This window comes from Fukomys damarensis, unplaced genomic scaffold (assembly GCF_012274545.1).
Source record: "Fukomys damarensis isolate Sample0158 unplaced genomic scaffold, DMR_v1.0_HiC HiC_scaffold_35, whole genome shotgun sequence".
NCBI classification, from domain to species: Eukaryota; Metazoa; Chordata; class Mammalia; order Rodentia; family Bathyergidae; genus Fukomys; species Fukomys damarensis.
The window spans coordinates 30,338,963-30,360,561 of NW_022900947.1; the positions used below are offsets into that span (position 1 = coordinate 30,338,963).

The 21,599-nt window shown below is 41.2% G+C and overlaps 3 protein-coding genes across 5 annotated transcripts in view; 2 read left to right on the forward strand and 1 right to left on the reverse strand.

Annotated features, from left to right (window-relative positions):
- The window catches only part of Klb (klotho beta), a 40,374-nt gene extending 37,222 nt beyond the window's left edge, over positions 1 to 3,152 (forward strand). The window contains exon 5 of the mRNA XM_010625107.3: positions 2,554 to 3,152. Within this exon, the coding sequence (XP_010623409.1) occupies positions 2,554 to 2,942 (389 nt within the window). The 3' untranslated portion in view covers positions 2,943 to 3,152. The remainder of the gene's footprint in view (positions 1 to 2,553) is intronic.
- A 135-nt stretch (positions 3,153 to 3,287) lies between these two features.
- Positions 3,288 to 12,928, reverse strand: Rpl9 (ribosomal protein L9). Of its 2 annotated transcripts, none has more exons than XM_010625112.3 (8): positions 12,872 to 12,928; positions 12,402 to 12,448; positions 12,206 to 12,321; positions 11,735 to 11,830; positions 10,767 to 10,899; positions 8,993 to 9,073; positions 8,226 to 8,342; positions 3,288 to 3,366 (listed from the first exon to the last, which is right to left on the reverse strand). In XM_010625112.3, the coding sequence occupies exons 2-7, from the start codon at positions 12,445 to 12,447 to the stop codon at positions 8,236 to 8,238; spliced, it is 579 nt and encodes a 192-aa protein (XP_010623414.1). In that variant the 5' UTR covers position 12,448; positions 12,872 to 12,928; the 3' UTR covers positions 3,288 to 3,366; positions 8,226 to 8,235. The 2 variants fall into 2 exon arrangements, with proteins under 2 accessions (XP_010623414.1, XP_010623413.1); XM_010625111.3 differs by lacking the exon at positions 3,288 to 3,366 and adding an exon at positions 7,912 to 8,016.
- A 66-nt stretch (positions 12,929 to 12,994) lies between these two features.
- Lias (lipoic acid synthetase) overlaps positions 12,995 to 21,599 on the forward strand; it is an 18,614-nt gene continuing 10,009 nt past the window's right edge. Inside the window, exons 1-7 of one of the 2 annotated variants that reach the window (XM_010625113.3) lie at positions 12,996 to 13,149; positions 14,633 to 14,805; positions 16,228 to 16,321; positions 17,547 to 17,627; positions 18,643 to 18,799; positions 18,883 to 18,940; positions 21,243 to 21,371. In XM_010625113.3, coding sequence (XP_010623415.1) covers positions 13,105 to 13,149; positions 14,633 to 14,805; positions 16,228 to 16,321; positions 17,547 to 17,627; positions 18,643 to 18,799; positions 18,883 to 18,940; positions 21,243 to 21,371 — 737 coding nt within the window. In that variant the 5' untranslated portion in view covers positions 12,996 to 13,104. Of the gene's footprint in view, positions 13,150 to 14,632; positions 14,806 to 16,227; positions 16,322 to 17,546; positions 17,628 to 18,642; positions 18,800 to 18,882; positions 18,941 to 21,242; positions 21,372 to 21,599 lie in introns of both variants that reach the window. The other variant, XM_033758944.1, reaches the window with a different exon arrangement.

The following is a 21,599-nucleotide window of genomic DNA, read 5'->3' on the forward strand; positions in this document are numbered from 1 at the left end:
TTTTTGAGACAGGGTCTCACTATGTAGTTGAGACTGACATGGAACTCATTGTGTAGCCCAGGCTGGTCTCGAACTCACAGCAACCCTCCTGCCTCAGCCTCCCAAGTGCTGGGATTACAGGCGTGCACCGCCACACCTGGCTCAATCAATAATAAACTTTTTGAAGTAGCAAAAATATCCCCAAAATGTATGCATTTATTTGACAAAAGACTGAACATCTAATATGGGCAAAAACTGTTCTGGGTATTCTTAGCACCAGTAAATAAAATCAAGATCACTGTCCTCAAGGAAAAAAAACACGGGTGTCCTCATGGAATTTTTTTTTTATTGTTACTTTTGTGAGGCAAGTATCCACAAACAGGCTGGGTGTGGTGGTCATGTTTGTAATCACAGCACATTGGGAAGCTGAAGCAGGAGATTCCCAAATTCAGGTCCTGCCTGGGCAATTTAGCAAGACTCCATCTCAGAATGTTTGTTTGTTTTTGGTACCAGGGACCAAACTCCCCGGTGGTTGTGCTCGCAAAGCAGGCCCAGAACCACTGAGTTAAATCCCCAGCCCCTTTCTTTTGTTTGTTTTGTTTTTAATGTTTTGAGACAGGATCTCACTATGTAGTTCAGGATGGCCTTGAACTCATGGCACTCCTGCCTCAGGCTCCCAAATACTAAGATTACAGGTACACGCCACACGCCCATCTCAAAATTTAATAAAGGGGAAGAGGTGTTGGGATATAGCTGAGTGCAGAGGCCATGGGCTCAGCCCTCAGTATTGCAAAGAAAACCCAAAAAGTTCAAACAAATGTCTTACTTTCTTGTTGCTGGGACACAATACCCAACATCCACAAGTTAGGTTTTTTTTTGAACGAGAGAGGCTCTCTCTATGTAGTTCAGGCTGGCCATGAACTATGTATCCCACACTGGCCTTGATCTCACTGTGACCCTCCTGCCTCAGCCTCCCAAGTGCTCAGATTATAGGCATGTGCCACTATGCCTGCCAGATTTTTGTTTGTGTGTTTGTTTTCTGATACGCACAAGTTAAAGGAGGAGAGGTTTACTTTGGCTCCCAGTTTGTAGAGGTGTCAGTCCATAGTCAGCCTGCTCCAAGTCAGGGTGGGAGGGCAGAGGAGAAAGGGTTCATGGCTGATGGACAGTAAGCAGAGAGCCCCTCAGGCAGGAGGGTTTTACACACATGTAGCCAGACTGCACCCCCAGTGGCCCACCTCTTCCCGCCTGGCTCCACTTCCCAGCATCATCACATACCTGTGATCCAGCCACCTCCCTAAGGCCCCACCTATGAGCGCATGAGGCTTGGGGGGCATCCAGACATAAACAGAAGGGAAGAGGGTGCCCAGGCTGAGGAAGAGCTGCTGTAGTTCTGAAAGCCACAGCTCTCATGTACCTTCCCATCCCTCTCTGACCTCATCTTTCTTCTTCATTCACTCTTTTCAGCCACTCAGACCTCAGTCCAGACCCTCACCGGCCAGTCACACGCCCACGTTAAACATTAGGACTCCTGCTCTTGCTGTCCCTTCACCACAACCCTCTTCTGTCAGATAACTGTAGTGTGTGTTGTTGGCATTTGAGACAGGGTCTCACTGTGTGGTCCAGGCTGGCCCAGAGTTCTCCAGCCCAGCATCCTCTTCCTTCTTTTTCTCCATAGAACTTTTTATCCCTGATGCAGCACTGTATCTTACTTTTCTATTTGTTGACTTTTATCCCATACAAATTAGGGCTCAAGTATACTTAAGTGTATCCCAAGCACAAATTTAAAACAAGAGCTGGATAAATTCACTAAGACTGCAATCTTAGAGAAGGATGAGCCTTGGGACTCATCAATTTTCAGAGGCCAGAGATGCGAAATGAGTAAAATAGGCTGACTGGAAGCAGGCGGTATAAAAGCTAACTAGCTGGTGGGGATGTGCTAGAGGGAGGCTTTCATTTTTATTAAGATGGCAGAAGTTACAATATGTTTACATGAGAGCAGACAGAGCCCTGCCCCTAAGCCAGCAGAGGAGTAAAGCCAGCAATGGTGTGCAGCTGTGCAGGAGGGAAGGCAGAGTGCGGTGCAGAAGCCGGGAGAAGGCAGCTGTGACTGTGCCCGGAGAGAGCCAGGATCACGCTATCCCTCAGAGCGAGGACAGCAGAAGGGCTGCGACTCCGAGGGGATGGAAGGTGTGAGACTGACCTAGAGAGTAGGGGTGACCAGCAGGAAGCACCAGAGGTTCATCTGAGGCCCACAGTCGGGACAAATAGGTGAGACTTTTCTGCTAGTGACCTTTAGCACAAATGTGCTAAGTACTTTCACTTTCAAGGCTCTGCTTCTTAAATTTGCTTCTCCCCCAAGTGTTTTTGGATTATTGATCAAGATTTTATTTCAATTCCTTTTTAAACCTATAAACACCCTCTTTCTTTGGGCCATAAAACCTTTAATGCGAATCATGTCCTTTTTTTCACGGACGTGACTTGAGCTTGTCTCACAGTGAACTAAATTCTTACTTACTCAACGGACTTCAGTGTCACTTGTGAGTAATGATGTTGCTTTCTGGTGTTTTTCAGCATACCTGATTGACAAAGTCAAAATCAGAGGCTATTATGCGTTCAAACTGACTGAAGAAAAAGCTAAACCCAGATTTGGATTCTTCACATCCGATTTCAAAGCCAAATCTTCAGTAAAGTTTTATAACAAACTGATCAGTGGCGGTGGCTTCCCTTCTGAGAACAGCAGTCCAGTGTGTGGTCAGATGAAGAGAGATACAGAGTGCACTGTCTGCTTGTTTCTCCTGCAGAAGAAGCCACTGATATTCTTCGGTTGCTGCTTACTCTCCACCCTGCTTTTGTTATTATCAATCACCATTTTTCACCAGAGAAAGAGAAAAAAATTTTGGAAAGCAAAGAACTTACAAAACATACCATTAAAGAAAGGCCACAAGAGAGTTCTTAGCTAAACAGATCTGATTTCTGTCACGATAGCTTAGAAAGTCACTCCATTCAACCCGCTGGGAACTTACAGAACACAGGTGCATATTGTAGAGAGAAGGCAGTTTGAGACTCGGTAGTAACCAGAGTGGTCACACTTGCTGCCTCCCAGCGAGGTTCAAATGAATTTTCCCTTAGGTACGGACATCAGTGAGTTCCGCTTCTGGAGCTGAATGAGGAGGCTTCACTCTGACTGGGCTGAGGATTCTCTGATCCACAGCTTCCAGAAGTGAGATGAGCTTCTTCTGTCATTCTTCTCTGGATTTCTTCTCCAAACACTAATAGTATTTATGGCAAAGGAATTATTTTTAAAAAGTGAAAATCTGTCCTGTTGGACTCCACAGCAGAGCTTTCTGTCACTTCTAACAAGGCGCCTTGAAGACGGGGTGGGTCCTCAAATGGAAAGCAAAAGCACACAGAGTGAGCAGTTACAATAGGGTAGCCAGTTACAGCACAGACTGAACACATTAATCTTAGTTTTTCTAAAAAAAAAAAAAATTTTTTTCCAAAACATCTTTGTTGTGAGCTTTCTCTTATAGATTTCTTATTTAAAAAAAAAAAAAATGTAACTCCCACAATTTATTTTGTGGAAAGAGCCCAGAACTGTGTGAAGACAGCTCATAGCACTGCTCTTTCACCTAACTGGCTTCATTCCTCCTCCCAATTCTTGTGATTTGGTGTACCTAGGAATTCTAAGAAGCTGTAAGTTTTACTGTCACCAGTAATAGTTACAGGGCTACACTATTAATCCACAAGAATTATTCTTTCCCTGAAAACTTCTGCCACTTTTCACATGAATACAGGTAGCTTAAGGTGCAAAATGCAACCACATCTGGATCCAGCAACTGTGACTCTGGAGAAATTCAGTATGTTGGTCTAAGTGAGTTAAAACTATTTTATAGTACACCTTTTTTTTTGTGTGTGTGGTACTGGGGATTGAACTTGGGACCTTGGGCTTGTAAGGGAAGCAGCAGAACCACTAAGCTAAATCCCCAGGCAGGACACCTTTCTACTAGAATGGTAAAAATGAACCTGAATAGTCTGTTTTAAATTGAGTCAGGCATGGTGGCGTGCCTGTAGTCCCAGCACTCAGGAGGCTAGGGCAGGAGGATCGCTGTAAGTTCTGGGCCAGCTTGGGCTACACAGTGAGTTCAAGGACAACCAGAACTACATAGTGAGATCCTGTCTCAACAAACAAAAACAACAAAATGAACTGTGTACTTTAGACCAGTTCACAGTAATTTTAAACACCAGAGACACAAAAACTTGCATGTACACCCATTTTATAACATTCTTTCTTCTGGAGGTCAACATTTAACCACACATTATACCCAGTAGCTAGTCACTGTCTGCCCACTGCAGGAATTTTGGACTCATTTCAAAGGAGCTAGGGATGGTGGCACATGCCTAAAATCCTAGTACTTGGAAGGCTGAGGCAGGCAGATCACTGCCAAATTCTAGAACAGTCTGGGATACACAGTGAATTCTAGGCCAGGCTGAGCTACACAGTGAGACCCCGTCTCAAAAAAAAAAAAAAAAGCCAAAGGAAATAGTTCCTCTCAAAACGCCTTATTAGGAAATGATCCCCAAATTAGTTTTAATTCTATTCAGAGCTATTATTATAAGACTAATTTAGTACATTAGGATTCTAATTGATAATAGACAACAGTTAAATTTCAGATAATTGATCAAGCCAATGAAAAGTGACAGAAAATAAACCTGCCATTTGGCCAAGTTCAAAGAGGAAATTTTGCTTCTCTAACACTCATTCCCCGGGACCTAGCAGTTTTAAAGTATGCTTTGCCAAAAACTGTTCTAAGAACTCAGTTCCTAACACTTTGCTTTACAACTGGTCCACTGTTTTATTGTGGTATGTAGAAAACATAAGCATGTAAAACAATCACTTGGCTGTTCCTTTTCCCTGTGCCACAAGGACTCACCCTGACTCAGCAGCTCCACTGAAATGTCAATTTAACTCATTATCAATTTATCAGCTATTTCGTAATCAACCCGACTGGGGTATTGGGGGGGGTACCAGGGTTTGAACTCAGGACCTTGCACTTGCAAGGCAGGTGCCCGCCAGAGTTAAATCCCCAGCCTCCCAATTTATTACCTTTTATAATAGCATGGTCTTGAGAAAAAAAAAATAAGGTGTTGTCAGCCAGAGACCTTGAATTTACTAACCTTTCAGGTTTTGCTTCCTATCTGTAAAAGCATCTTGTGCTCAGCTTCCGGGTCCGCTAACCTTTACTGTTTTTCAATTTGCTGCACTGGGGACTGAACACAGAGACGTGAACATGCTAGGCAAGTGCTCTACCACACTCATCTCCATGGTTTTTTTTTTTTTTTGGTATTGGGGATCAAACTTGGGACCTTGCACTTTGCAAGGCTGGCAGCAGAACCAGAGATAAACCCCAGCCCTCTCCATGTTTCTTAATGTGCCCGTCTGAGATAAGGAGGCCCAGGCCTGTAATCCCAGCTACTCAAGCAGATGACATAGCATCAAGTCCAAGGTCAGCCTAGGCAATTTAGCCAGATCCTGCCTCAAAAATGGTATGAGATGCAGCTAAACGATGGGGAGTCCTGTACCTAGGGAAAAATGAGTTTAAATCATACTCCTTTTCAAACATGTTGCCTTACCATCCATTACCCAAAAATCTTAAAGCATGGCACCACTGAGCTACATCCCCAGCCCACTTGACTAGTTTCTAAACCACAGTCTCATGTGAAAATCTTTAGGTAGGACAGTTAATCTGGCCCATGATTTATTATTAAATATTCAGGCTTATAAAAATTCAAAGTAAAACCGTCAAGGGCAAATCGGACATTGATAGTTCTTAGCAGAAACTACTAAAGGTTTTTTCAGACACTGGTTGCAGAAAAGTCACTTTGAAACCTAACTTGCATTACCTTTTATTTTCAATACAACCGCTGGTCTCTCACTAATCTTTGCCTTTATGTGAATGTCACAAATGTGTTCAGCCTCTTGAAAATGAGGCTAGTATATTGTATGTTAAATTTCAATGTTATTCCAAATAAACTGGTTTCTGCTGATTATTTACTAACAATTTGGTTGACATTAAGACTTCAGAACATGTATGAGTTCTGCCTTTGTACGGGCCTCAGCCCCTATGGTGCCCATAGGGTGCCCTTTGACTCCCAAGCAGTGTGCCAAGTGACTTCTGGGCACGTCCTCAAGTCAATACCTATGCTGAAAAGTTGGGGAAATAACGTTAAATGCTTCTCCACAGTAGACATGATCTTCCCTGGCAAAAGCTAGATTCACAACACCCAAGTTATACAGCAACAGCTCCTGAGCACAGCCTTCAGAAGTTACCAGTGATGTTCATTCCCAACATACCAGCCCATGCTCAGTGAAATCTTGAACTCCCACAGCAGACTACTCACACTAACATTCTCAATACAAACACCTCATCCTATTACAAAATGTCCATTTGTAAACTTTTCATCTTGAAATTGAACTTTCTGGAATACCTCTCCAGTCTCATCACTCACTGAATCTCTGGCGATCTAAGTGTCATCTGTTCAGAAGTTTGTGCCTAGATACTGGGATGTATCAAGTTACCAGTCCTTGTGGTTACATTCCAGCAGCATACATTGAGGCTCAACAAGAGAAACTTTTTTTTTGCAGTATCCAAGATGGAATTCAGGACCTCATGCTTGCAAGGGAGATGCCAAGCTAGAATTAAATGCCAAACCCTAAACCATGAACTTTTAAAATGCTATGCGTGGTTGCTGGGTGTGATGGCACACATCTGCAATCCCAGCACTGGGGGTGGGGCTGGGACCCTGAGGCAGGATTGCTACTAGTTGAGGCCAGCCTGCAAAGAAAAAAGCTATGGACAGAAATAAATGCAACAGGTTAAGATAGGAGGGTGAATGCTAATCTTTTTAGTACGGTGATCAAGGTAGTTTTCACTAACTGTACACTTAAAAAGAGTCAGCCACAATTCAGGACACCTCTTAAAGGAGACTTCTCAGAGGCCTTCTTACGGCAGTGTGCTGGGCATGGAGGAACTCAAAGGTCGGTTCAGCTCTATTAAGCAGTTTTAAGAACTGTAGGATAAGAGCACAGTGGTTATAATGTTTCAAAAAGAATATTCTGGCTAAAAGGCAAGGGAAGAGCAAAGGCAGCCAGTTAAAAGTTATACAGGGCTCTCAGCAGTGGAGTGCTTGCCTAGCATTTGCTAGGCCCCAATTCATTCCCCAGCACTACAAAGGAAAAGTTACCCATTTCACCCAGAACCTATATTTGAAGCCTGCCAAAACCCTACCTCTTATTTCAAAGCAAAATTTCTTAAAAACCCGTGTTTATTGGGTGTGGTGGCACATGCCTGTAATTCCAGCACTTAGGAGGCTGAGGCAGGAGGATTGCCATGAATTTGAAACCATCCTGAAATAGTGACCCTGTTGCAACCAAAAAATGAACCCATCAGCTTTGATATAACCAGTGTACCCATGTGTAAGGTGTGGATATGTAATACTGGACAGGCTGGGCAAACACCGTGTCAAGTTAAAGCACATGAAGTTTATGGCCGAGGTACAGCATGAGAGATCTTGAACTTAGCAACCACGTATTCATCATAACCTGAAGTTAACTGCCATTTCCAACCCATACTGAGGCTGTGACACTGTTCCACTTCTCAGCTTTTTCCCCTCACAAGTGACCAGGACACACCTGGCCTCACCTTATACTCAAGATTCCACCTTCAGGATTTCCCCAGAGTTCTATAGCCACACAGCTGTTTTGCCCATCATTGCTACAATATTCATCTTGCCTGAAAAATTCTTGCTATCCCTTCAGAAACCAGACTCAAGGCACTTGATTCCCACGAAGAAAAGCTAGAAAACTCTTGTTCTTTTCTTGAAAAAGCACACAAGATCATTCTTCAAGCTGTTTACTTGCCAAGTAGTTGGAAAGAATTAAGAACAAGTAACAATCAATAGAGATCTTTTATTGCCATCAGTAAAATATCACAAATGTATCTTCCAATCCAGAAGCTTGTTTCTGCAGCTGTGTAACTACAAAAAGAAATGCAGGCATCTGTAAATTTCCATCAATATCCTTGCCCAGCGAAGTTTTAAACTAAGATTAAAAATAAAGACTGTAACTTACTGGTTCATAATAAAATGTTAATTTTTGCAAAATTTACTGTGTTCCAGGAAGAATTTCTGTACACTATCACAATTCTAAGCCACATCTAAAGCAGCAATAAAACTAAGAAACCTACCTCTTGGATCTTACTCATCAGGCTGCTGAACTGTTCCTTTTTCAGAAACATAGATGCCGTCCAGAAATTTTCTGATATCTTTGTTTTTGACTGTGGTGGCTTGCTGAATCAAAGCAGCTATAAGACAAAACAGTCAACTACTTGAGTGTCATACTATACTTTTTAATCATCACTTTATTTTTTGTGGTACTGGGTATTGAACTCAGTACCTTGTGCTTGCAAGGCAGGCAGTGGAACCACTGAGCCAAATCCCTGGCCCTTTAATCATTACTTTAGAGTGTACTCCCACTCATAAGAAGTTAAATATATGCCCCATTTTGCTGGCAGCAACCTTATACATCAACACTACCTTATTTCCTGATTGTGAGGGGAGGTGGGTGGCCAAGGGACATGGCAAGTGCCTGACCTGTACCACCTAGGTTTGTATACAGCGTGATGTTCACAAGTTAACTGCCTAGAAGGCACAGTTTTCAGAATACATCCCCATCCTCAAGTGACACGTCTGTATTGTTATACACTATTATTTTGAACTCACTGGGATAGCTTTCCCAAAAATAATGAAGACTGAACCCACAGCCTTCACACGGTAAGAGACAGTCTCATGAATTCACTAAATTGCCCTGCCTGGGCTCCAAATCACCACTCTCCTTCCTCAGCCTCCCAGTGCTGAGATTATAGGCATGTACCATCATATCTAGCCTCAAGATATATTCAATCACAAGATTTACATATAATTTTGTAGGTATAGACACAGTAAATATACAAACCTGAATTTGAAACAAGCTCAATGTCATTTCCTTCAAGGATTAGTTCATCTTTCTGGGCTTGAGATACTGAGCAAGCAACACCTAAAAAGGGAAGAACATTTACAGTGTCAAATCAGATCTAAAACAAACTCCTTCAATTTCAGTGGTAATTTCATTCCATGCAACAAGCTAACCTTCTCTTGAAATTTTGGCTACAAAGGGCATGGCTTATCTGGCCAGAAACTTCGTGTTCTTTCAATGAATCAGTCCCAAAGTGGTCACAGACTCAGCAACTCAATTATGTGGAGAAGATAATTTAGTTCTATCAAGTCCTGTTCCTATGGTACATCTTTGGTACCACTCAGAATCTTTTTGTTTTTAACTTAGGGTTATCATGAAATGTTGCTGAGCACAGTAATTTTCTAATGCTTGTCTTCTATGTATCAGGCAAGCAATGTTTAAAGTACCTTCCAATTCAACTCATCACAAAATATTCCTTTTTACAGACCAGTAAAATAAATTAGAGAAGAGACTTGTAAAAGGAGAATAGTAAGTGCTAGACTTTGAACCTAAGAATCTCCTAGGCTCATAAGCATTATTCAAAAGCTTTGGGGGGATTTAATTTCTCCTTTTTGCAGCACTGGGGATTCAACCCAGGGCCTTTGTACTGAGCTATATCCCTAGGACTTTATAAAATTTTGTTAGGTATGCAGCCATAAAGAATGAGAAACTAGAAATATTTAGAACTAAATGGATGCACACTGAGGACATACTCAAGTGAAATAGCTTCTCTGGTGTGAAAAACTGTGCGAAATAGGAAGATAATGGCTAAAGGGGAAGGGGAGGGTAAAGGAAATAAGAGAAAAGAAAAAAATGTGAAAAAAGGAAACACAGTCTTTGTAAATGGTGGGGTGATGGTGAAGGGATGGCAGGGGTATGGGGAAAAAAAACAAGAACCAAGATATAGGGGCCGGGGAGTTAGCTCAGTGGTTCCGCTGTCTGCCCTATAAGCACAGAGACCCAAGTTCAATCTCCAGTACAAAAAGAAAGAAAGAAATATATCACATAAAGGTACAAGATCCCAATGATAAATATAAGTGTATTGTTTGCTTTAAATGTACCAATAAACTTAATGGAAAAAGAAAAATTTTGTTAGAGTGTTGCTAAGTTGCCCAGACTGAGCCTGAACTTGTAACCTGCATGCCTCAGCCTCCAGGGTGCTGAAAACTTTAATGTTTTCACCAAAGATATCAGTTATGTGAGAGGGACACTAGTTAGCTTAATCATTCTACAACTCCATACATAAAGCATCACACTGCACCCCACTAATACACATCATTATCACCTTTCAAAAACAGAACTTAAAGAAAGACCATCTTTTTTTTTTTTTTTTTGAGATATGGTCTTGCTATGCAGTTCAGGCTGGCCTCAAACTCAGGGGGATCCTCCTGCTTCAACCTCTCCAGTGCCGGGATTGCAAGGACTACAGGCGTGCACCACCATGCATGGCCCTGCAAAGATTCTCTTTTAAAAACAGCCAGGTCTGGGAGTGTAGCTCAATGGTAAAGCCCTTGTCTAGTGTGCACAAGGTTCAATCCCTAACACTTCCCCTTCCTAAAAAAGATACCGTACTTTGTAAGCTAATTCAATATGTAACCCTTCAGGAAACTATCACCAAGAGTTATGAATGCAACCAAGAGACAATGAATATGGTTTTAGCTATAGCTAACCCAAAACACTTAAGCTTTAAGACCTAAGGAAAAATTACATGTCCTATCTGAAGACATGCACCTACCTGCCCTCATACGAACCCGGCGGATGTATTTTTCACCCAAGAAATTCCGGATTTCGACGAGAGACCCATTCTCCTGAATAACGACGTTGATGGGGAAGTGAGCATACACAGACCTCATTTTGTAACGGAAGCCCTGTAAAATAAACAAGTTTTGAGCAATGTTGAGAAATTTCAAAGCCAGTTTCAAATTTCTTTAGGACGCTTATGTTACAATTTGAAACCTAACAGCTCTCACAGGGCACTTGTTATCAAGGTCAAGGCTCCCAAAGTCGACATTTTACTACCATACATCACAGGGACACTATCTCCTAATTGACAGACAGGTCCTTAAGGAAACATATCTTTACTACCCATATGTCGTAATAAACTATGCTAATTTCTCTTAATGTGAACCCAAGGTCCCCTATTTTGGGAAAAATTGAGAATATCAAGCCAAGTAAAATAGGGGCTTTTCCTTCTAGGAACTTGTCTGGAGACCAGAGTAGAAAGGTGAAAAATGAGCCATTAACTTTATAATAGAGGCCAAATAGAAGGTGCTATTATCAAGTACACTCTAGAAGGACTGAAGTTCTGATGAACAGTGATATCAATTTCAGAAAAACAGGCAGAGAGCCAAAAGATTCCATCTTTTCCCACCAACACAAGGCATCCAAATAGTGGGTGGCACACCAACTACTCAAAGTGTGTCCAGTGGCCTGCAGTTCTAACAGATTTTTATTAACCAAAATAAATATAAACGTAAAACTCTGAACTTTATTGGAAAACACATCATAGGCCTACTTTTTATCTTTTCTTACATCCATCACACAATCCTCAAGACAGGGATGCCTAGTCATCACCGGAGTTCACAAATCTCACCAAATGACACATCATCCATTTCCAACAGTAGACATTTACGTTGTGTACATAAACTATAACTGACAAACCTCTCCCAGAGGGGTAAAACATAGGCCCATCGACTGGCTTACCAACGTAACACCCTTGATCATGTTCTGTACGTGACTACAGATCGTTCGAACAGTAGCCAGTTCCTTTCTGTTTCCCCACCATTTGTCAACCCGGAGCTGTAACAGAATAAAATGTTGAGAGGTCTTTCCTTAAATAAATATGCTTCAAAGAGAACAGTTTGTTTATCCACTGAACACATCTTTAAAAAAAATCATCCCTAATTAAAGCACACAATTTTCATTTGGGAAAAGCCGATCCATCTAGGGTCTTCTACAGTCCACAAATATTAGTATGACGTAATGACAACCCCTGAAATATTAATTTTTTTGTATAGGTTGCAAAAAACTTCATTTCTGGAAAGCAGAAGTACCACCTGCTTCCTGTATGAGCATTGATGACTAAAGTAAATCTAATTGGTAACACCTGATACTCCTACTGCACTAAATCATTACCTTTTAAGTCTGCAATTCAAGAGGCCCCAAAACACTCACCCTCTTCTTTTTCTTTCCAAGGAGACTGAGTTCTACATTAATGTGGTTGAAATCCCTGCGCAGGGTTCCTCTGGGACCCTTCACAATAACTGTGCGTCCCTTCAGAGTGATGTCGACTAGAAGAAAGAATTTATGAAATCACCGAACAAGGATTAGAATACGCAAATAATTAAGTGGAAAACATCAAGCCTCATACCATTTTTTGGAATGTCGACAGTCTGATTGCTGAGAATGGTCTTCATTCTGAAACACAAACACACCTAGGATAAGAAGACCGGAACAGGGAAGTTTTCCACCAGGCTAGACTGCACGACAAGCAATCCAATGACGATCTAAGAGGACCGAGACCGAGAGCCTCCCGCGCTTCCTAGCGTAGAAGCAGAAGTCCCACATCGGGTGTCACGAAGCCCAGTGAGCTAACTCATGCTCTGTCCGACCGTACAAATCCCAGCAGGCGCGCCATACCGGTAAGGCTAGGGGAGAGAGGGGTAGGCCTAAAAGGCCAGAACTGGACTCAAATCTCCGCGCCGCTAGATCCATATGGAGCCCGGCGCGCTGGGAGACAATCAGGACAAAAACGCCGAGCGTTGGGGCCATGCAGCTGGCTTTCCCAGAGCCGATGGCTTCAGATTCCCAAACCCCACAAGAGTACAGAACCTATCTCACCTCGCAAGAGATGCGGCAAAGAGAGAGAGTCTTTCGTCATCACGTTCTTGTAGCCAGTAAAGAGCTTGCGTATTGCGTCATGAATACGCGACTCACTCAGGCTAAAGCAGCCAATCACAGAGCTCGATTATCTGTGGCGTGTTGTCATAAACTGAGCGACGAATTTTTCCAGCTGTCTTCTCTTGGAAATTAGTGATCCCATCATCCCTCGACCCTACTAGGCCTAAAGAGGGATGTCTCTACGCTGCGGGAACTCAGCCCGCACCCTGGTGCCCCGGGTGAGCGGCAGGGAGAGAAGGGTGTAAGCGTGGGTTGGGGGTTTTGTTTCCTTAAATGAAGGCAAAAGCTCCTTTAACGTTCACTTTTAGCCAGGCACTGTTCTAAGCGTTTTTCTTCTGTTATTTAACTGTAACATCCCCCTGAGGTAGTCTCTGGTATTTTTTTAAAAGGCTCTTTGGGCTGATGCCGAGAGTTTTGTTTTTGTTTTTAAGGTTTTGGTTTTCCCCTGCTTAGAGTAGGTTGTGCCCTGCATTTACTTTAGAGCACTACAGTAAGCACCCCAAATAACTGCTGTGTACTAGATACCACCTTGACCGCTGAGAGCATGAGCCGGACCTCAAAGCTAGAACTATAGACATTGATAAGTGCATTCGCCATTGTGCAGCGCCCTAACAGGCATGATTTTTGAGTGATCGAAGGTCCCTTTATGTTACATGTACTCACTCCTACATTTACAGTGTTTTGTCTATCTCGAGCATGCTGTGTTCACATCTAGAAGCCAAATGCCGTTACTTCTTATTCCGGACAAATGTATATTGAGAGCCTATCATGTTCAAACACAGAAACGTAATATAGAAAAATAAAAATGTTAGATTTGGTTTTCCTCCTTTCAGGTTTTTTTTTTCTTCCAGTTCTTGAGACGAATCTAGCATTGCCCCCCACTCTTTTTTGTTTTTGTACCGGGGATTGAACTCAGGTCCGTTGCGCTTGCAAGGCATTTGCCAGAACCACTGAGCTAAATCCCTATCCCATCTCTTTTAATACTTATACTTATCCACGCTAGAGAGATTTATTGTCAATTTCCTTTTAAACATCTTTGCCTCAAATCTGAAATAGAAAACATCTATTGGATCTTCCCCCACCCCCGTGATTGCAGTTTAAATTTGTTGAAAAACAAAATTGTACACCAGTTAAGCGACTCACCAGGTGTGGTGGCGCATGCCTGTGATCCCAGCACTTGGGCAGCTGAAACAGGAGAATTGCCACGAATTGGAGGCCAGCCTGGGCTACATAATGAGTTCAAAACCGGAATAAACCAATAGCGAGATCCTTCCTGCCCCGCCTCCAAGTATGATTTAAATTAATAGGTTCCGCAGGGTGTGGTGGCGCTCGCTTGTAAGCCCAGCACTGGGGAGGCTGGGGCAGGAGGATCGCTGTGAGTTTGAGACCAGCCTGGGCTACATAGTGAGTTCCAGGTCAGTCTCAACTACATAGTGAGACCCTGTCTCAAAAAAACAAAAACAACAACAACAAAAAAAATTAGATAGGTCCCCAAGTCTATTCCACAGTTCACTCCTGTTCTTTAAGTTTTGATTCCTTTATTTTATTTTAGTACTGGTGTCACGTATGTGCACCACCACACCCAGCTTTAACAATTATCTGAGTCAATGCTTTGTCTTTACCCCTTTAAGTATCATGAAGGTTAAAACTACATTATTCTAGGCCCTACTATATGAGTATCTAATGCATTCTTTTCTTTAGGGGTTTGGAAGATGTTTATACAGCCCACTGAGAGCATTAACTTCCTTGTCAGATAAAAAAAAGGAATTTTTACAGAATGGGCCAGACCTTCAAGATTTTGTATCAGGTGACCTTGCAGACAAGAGCAACTGGGATGAATATAAAGGAAATTTAAAACGCCAGAAAGGAGAAAGGTAATTGAAATTTTGAGACAGTTTTAATGTCCCATTCTTTCACTGAATTGTTTTTAAATAGAACCAAGCTGCAGAGTATATTTTTAATTTCAAACTTGTTAAACTTAGCTAAAAGTCATTAGGGATAACAGACTTATACAGAATGGGTAAGTAGAGGTTGCTGGAATGTTTTTTCCTGTGGCTTTTGGCAGGTTTTCTTCATTTTTCCTAAAATTTAATTATAAAACAGTACCATCTTCCCATTTTCCACCCAGCCTCTGATTCTTAAGAGACTGAAAGTTATCACCTTGCTATTGATCTATTAGACTGAGATGATTTTTTAATTATAAGTGGATACTATGATCTGACTTTGACAAATTTACATATGACGTGTTGATGCATTGTCTTAATTTAAAAGAATGGTGAAGATTTCATTCAGAGAGAAAATAGTTTTGAGGACTATTTATTATACAACTTCCAAATCACAGGTATGTGGAGTTGAGGGTGTAGTCTCCACTCCAAATTGTAGATTTTTTTTTCCATTTAATAAAACTATTAGCTGGGTGGTACACACCTGTAGTCTTAGCACTCAGGAGTCTGAGGCAGGAGTATTGCTGTAAGCTTGAGGCCACCTGGGCTACACATAGTGAGTTCAAGGCCGGCCTTAACTACATAGTGAGACCATAACCCCAAAACAAACAAAAAGCCAATAAAATCTACAATGTAGAGCAAATAGTACTTAGTTAGAATCTCTTTTTATTTTTTGGTACCAGGAATCGAATTCAGGACCTTCCACTTCCGAGGCAGGCAGGGCACCAATGAGCTAGATCCCCAGCCCAGTATCTCTTTTTAATCTGAATTAAAATGGGGATGGTGGCACATGCCTGTATCAGGTGACCTTGCACTCAGAAGGCTGAGCCAGAAGGATTGCCATGAGTTCAAGGCCAGCCTGAGCTATATAGTGAGACCCTGTCTCAAAAAAATAAACAAAAAAAAAAACCCAAAACCAAAACAAAGACCATCTGAGTTAATACAGTACTTTTGGTAGTATTTCTCATAGGGAGTGAAATGTTCACAGACTTCTTCATTCTTTTGTTAGAATGGTGCAACTTTGGGCCAGGGATGTAGCTCAATGGTGCCGCACCTGAGTTCAATCCCCAGTATGTGGGTGGGAGAGGGTGGGGGTATGCAACTTTCTGCCTTTGCAAAAGGTAGACATGAACACAATGCCCTGTTAGACTGCATTATCAGTGATCTCTAAAGTGTTCTAAGCAAGCATAAATTTAAGTCTTTGTTCCTCCTCTTATGGCAAGAATTAGGAATGAATCTAGGATTATGGAAAAAAATTTTAAGTAGAATTGGTGCTACAGTAAAATAATTTCAAAGCTGTGTGATTATTTGTCAGCCTGTTTGTTAAAGACAGTTATGTTTGGCTTTCTTAAGGTTGAGACTTCCTCCATGGCTAAAGACAGAAATTCCAATGGGGAAAAATTACAATAAACTAAAAAATACATTACGGAATTTAAATCTCCATACAGTAAGTTTTCACAGTGTTAAATGCCTATTGTTAATCTGAACTATATTTCTATGTATTTGTAATAAAATTAAAAAATATGCAAATAAGAGCAAGAAAAATAAGTAATGATGTTAAATGATGTATTATTTGCAGGAATAAAAACATTTAAGGCCTGAGGATGCAGTTCAGTGAGGCCCTGGGTTTGATCCCTAGCACTCCCTCCAAAAAATACATTTAAAATCATTTTTCCAAGCCAAGTTCAGTGGCTTGGAAAACAGGAGGTTAAAGAAAGAGGATTACAGGTTTGAGGTCAGATTGGGTGACTTTGCAAAACCCTGTCTCAAAACAAAAAAAATGAAAAGGGCCGGGGTGTAGCTCAGTGGTTGAGTGCTTGTGCCCATACACACACACACACACACACATACACACTATCTGCAAAAGAAACAAAGGTTATTATATTTCTTAACATCTCTAGATATGCATTGCAACTTGGGAAGCAAGGGTTTTTTGTTGGTTTGAGGTCTTTGTTGTTTTGTGGAGTTTTCAAACCTGATCTTGCTATGTAGCTCAGGCTGGCCTTGAACTCACTGTATAGCCTGCTTGACCTCAAACTCATGATCCTTCTGCCTCAGGCTCCTGAGAGTGTGTGCTTTTGGGGTTTTGTTTGTTTGTTTTGAGTTGGGGTCTGGCTATGTTGCACAGGCTGATCCCAAACTCCTGGACTACTTCAGCCTTACAAGTAGCTGAGATTACAGGCATGTACCACCATCCTACCAGGCTTGTTCATTTTATATTAGAAAATAAGTACATGTCTGTTGGAAAGAGTATGAAATATGTTCTGCTGAGCATGGTGGCACATGCCTATAATCCTAGCTGTTCTGGAGGCCGAGGCAGGAGGATTTCAAGTTCAAGGCCAACCTGGACAACTTAGGAAGACTCTGTCTCAAAGTAAATTTTTTATTTTTTTATTATATTTTTTGCTATTGAGGATCGAACTTGGGTCCTTGCGCTTGCAAGGCAGGTGCTGGAACCACTGGTCTAAATCCCCGGCCCTTAAAGTAAATTTTTTAAAAATGGCTGGGTTTGCAGCTCAGTAGTAAAGAGCATGTGTAGCTTACACGAGGCCCTGAGTCCCGTGTCTACTACAGGGAAAAAAAGTAAACAATGGGCATCTTAAAGTATCTAATAATTGTTCAATTGTTTGGTATTTTCAACCTACTTTTATTCTGATTCCTTTTATACACAGGTGTGTGAGGAAGCTCGATGTCCCAATATTGGAGAGTGTTGGGGAGGAGGTGAATATGCCACTGCCACAGCCACAATCATGGTAAAGCCAGCTGGGCCTTAAGCTTTGGTGTAGAAATGAGCATTTTGTGTCCTCCTAAAAATGGGCAGTGTGAACCTGTGGTCACATTTCTCATTACAAATGAGTTTATGCGAAGTATAAGGAGATAAAAGCTGACAGAATAACCTGTTGTGTGTCACCTTCTGCGAGTCAGTCTGTTACTGCTTCTTCTATCTGTCTCATAGTTAACTGTGTGCTGCCTTGAGATACCTCTTCTGTTCACTTTTGGAAATGTCCTTCCTGATAGTTTTTTGTTTTTCTATCTGCTGTATTTAACAAGGAGCTGTACCTTCCATTTAACTCTAACATAAATCTGCTCATTGATCTGACTGAATATCTTGTGTCTTAAAATCACATTGATTGAAGAAGGAGAGAAGAGGGAAGGAGGAAGTTAAAACAATTAAAATGTGTTATGTGTGTGTACTAACGCCCCATGATGACCATAATCATTAGGTACTGCAAACATGGGCTAAACAATCCTACTCACTGAATAGATGCAAAGAAACCTTTAGAATTTATAAGAATAACATTACAACAGATACCCTGATACTGCCAATTTGAGAGTAGAACATCAGTATTATCTTTGAAGTCCCCTATCTGTTCCCTAAATGTGTCTTAGGATACCATTTTTATTTTATTTTATTTTATTTATTTTTTGGTACCCAGGATTGAACTCGGATCCTTGCACTTGCCAGGCAGGCGGCCGGAACCACTGAGTTAAATCCCCGACCCTCAAGATCCCATTTTTATTTAATTGAATTTTAAAATTTGGATTGTGTGTCTCTTCCTGGGCCATCCCCTCTCTTTTCCCCTTAATACTATTAATTTTGAATTTGTCATTTCCTTCTTTCTCGTTTTACATGTTTATAATCCTTAATGATATACTGTATGCATTTCATATTTTTATAAATGGAATCAATCTGTTCATATCCTGTGCAATTTGCTCTCATCATTATGTTCCTGAGGGCCATCTGTCTGACTTAAATCTCTGTTCTAGCTGATGGGTGATACTTGCACAAGAGGTTGCAGATTTTGTTCTGTTAAAACTGCAAGAAACCCACCTCCCCTGGATACCAGCGAGCCCTACAACACCGCGACAGCGATCGCAGAGTGGGGCCTGGATTATGTCGTCCTGACCTCTGTAGATCGAGATGGTTAGTGTGTCGCCATGGCCTCTGCCCGCATTTGGCTTTTACTGTGTGGTGACATCACCTTGAGCAGTGGATTTTCTTTCTAGATATACCTGATGGGGGAGCTGAGCACATTGCAAAGACTGTGTCATACTTGAAGGAAAGGTATTGGTTTTTGGATTTGTTTGTGTACTTTAAGGACCTTTTGGACCCATATGACTTCAATTTAAGACCTTTACCTTAAAGCAGTGATTATTAACCTTGTGAAGAATTTCATCTTTCGGAAAATCTGCTGGAAAGTATGTAATCCTTTCTCCAGAAAGAGTGTATTTGTGCATATGGATATATACAATATTTGTTGAAAATGTTAAGAGTTCAGTGGCATTTATATATCCTTGGACCATTAGTAATTTTTTGTTTGTTTAGTTTAGTTTTGTTTTGTTTTTTGAGACAGGGTCTCACTATGTAGCCAAGACTGGCCTTGAACTCATGGTAATCCTCCTGTCTCAGCCTCCCAAATTCTGGGATTACAGGCATGTGCCACCATACCTGGCAAAAAATTAGAAATTAGAAATTGCTAAACTGTGATCTTCTTAAGACTGGTTTTGAATAAATCATCATTTTAAGGCACTTAGAATGAGATAAACTCCAACATTATATAAAATACATTTCTTGATACAAATTTCATTTATATGCCCTGGAGATTTTTACTCATAGTCCACATTTTTACTGGTATTTTAATCCCATGCATTTAAAATAGCATTTAAAAAGATATTCTACCCAGGTGTGGTGGCACATGGCTGTAATCCCAGCATTCAGGAGGCAGAGACAAGAGGGTTGCTGCGAATTCAAGGCCAGCCTGAGCTACTAGTGAGACCCCGTCTCAAAAAAAAAAAAATCTCATTTCTTTTTTTGATTGATTGGTTTTTTTGGTACTGATGATCGAACTTGGGTCCTTGTGTTTGCGAGGCAGGCGGCAGAACCACTGAGCTAAATCCCCGGCCCCAAAAAATCTCATTTCTAATAATTCAGTGCTAGTCTATAACAGCTAGCATACTTAGTAAATGTTTTTCCAATTATTTACTATTATTTTCTATTTTCCATTTATTATAGTTCATTTTTAAAAATATGTTTATGACCCACTTTCTTTCATAAACCACTAATGGATTTCAACTTGCAGTTTTAAAAAAGACAGTGAATGGCTAGAGATTTAGCTCAGTGGTTCTGCCGCTTGCCTCGCAAGCGCAAGTTCTCAAGTTCAATCACCAGTACAAAAAAAAATTTTTTTTTTAAAGAGACAGTGAAGCCAGCGGAGTGGGGCACGGTTGTCATCCCAGTTCTCAGGAGGCTGTGACAGGAGGATCACAAGTTCCAGGCCAGCCTGGACAACTTAGCAACACGCTTTCTCAAAATAAAAAAATAAAAAGAGCTGGGGACAGCTCAGTGGTAGAGCATTTGCCTAGCATGCATGAGACTGGGTTAGACCCCAAGCAAGCAAGAGTGAAAGGATGTTCCCTTTCAGTGTCTCTGGATTCACGAGAGGGGCTGTGTGTGGTCTTTACTGTTTTCTCAGGGATACTTTTCTCTAGATACCTTGCCATTGGGTTTGTGAAAAAATTGGTCAACCCTTAATTATTTCTGCTAGTTGTCAAAGAGAAAGAACAGCTCTGTGATCTAGTTGACAATATGTACTTGAATGAATAGACACAGATACAATGTAAATAAGATTAATGTTTAGTTTGTACTTCTTTTAAGCAAATTCATAATTCAGCAGCCCAGAAAAGTTTTTTAAAACCCATAGAACTTGTGAAATATTGGCCTAGAGTCAGACACAGTGGTGCACGCCTGTTATCCCAAAACTCAGGAGGTTGAGGCATGAGGATCCTTGTGAGTTGGAGGCCAGCCGAGGCTACATAGGGAGCACAAGGCCAGCCTGAATTACATGGTGAGACCCTGTCTCAAAAAAAGCAACAAAAAGGGGGCTGGGGATGTACCTCTGTGGTAGAGCACAAACACACACACACACACACACACACACACACACACACACACACAGAGAAGTCTAGCTAATCTCAAATTTTATTCTGATTGCAAAAAAATTGTTTTTATTCTGATTATTATTTACATATGGATGTATTTTAACACAAACACACACACACACACACACACACACACACAGAGAGAAGTCTAGCTAATCTCAAGTTTTATTCTGATTGCAAAAAAATTGTTTTTATTCTGATTATTATTTACATATGGATGTATTTTAACCACTGTGTGCATATGATTGGATGGTTTTATTTTTTCATATAATGGTTCGTATATAAACACTTGTATGCCCAGGCTTTTCTTAGCAAAGTTCTAAGGATTCTGTGTTGGAACTGATACTGAAGGGGAACTGAGAATTATTTCAAGTAACAGTGCTGCCAGTTCTTTTCCTTCTTTTGATACTTATCCCTTTTCCCTCTAGGAATCCAAAAATTCTAGTGGAATGCCTCACCCCTGATTTCCGAGGAGATCTTAAGGCAATAGAGAAGGTTGCCCTGTCAGGATTAGATGTTTATGCTCACAATGTCGAAACAGTTCGGGAACTACAGGGGTGAGTCATGCTGGGAAGTTGGGAGGGTCACAGTATTCTATGTTCTTACTTTTCTTTTCTTTCCTTTTTTTTTTTTTTTAATTGAGTTTATTGGTACAATCTAGGTATACAATACAGTTACATTCATCATTGGGATTCTGTACCTTTACATAATAGGTCTTGATTCTCATTTTTGCCCCTTGTCCCTGCCCTCCCTTCACCCCCTCCTCCCCTCCCCCTTTATGAACA

What these genes read in the sequence shown, in the direction of transcription:
- Rpl9 (XM_010625112.3), bottom strand. Translation starts at nt 12,447, where the DNA reads ATGAAGACCATTCTCAGCAATCAGACTGTCGACATTCCAAAAAATG. An exon ending in CCGGGTTCGTATGAGGGCAG is followed by an intron (nt 9,074 to 10,766) that starts GTAGGTGCATGT and finishes TTCCCTTTTTAG; the next exon opens with GTGTTGCTTGCTCAGTATCT. An exon ending in TGAGCTTGTTTCAAATTCAG is followed by an intron (nt 8,343 to 8,992) that starts GTTTGTATATTT and finishes TTTGTCTTATAG; the next exon opens with CTGCTTTGATTCAGCAAGCC.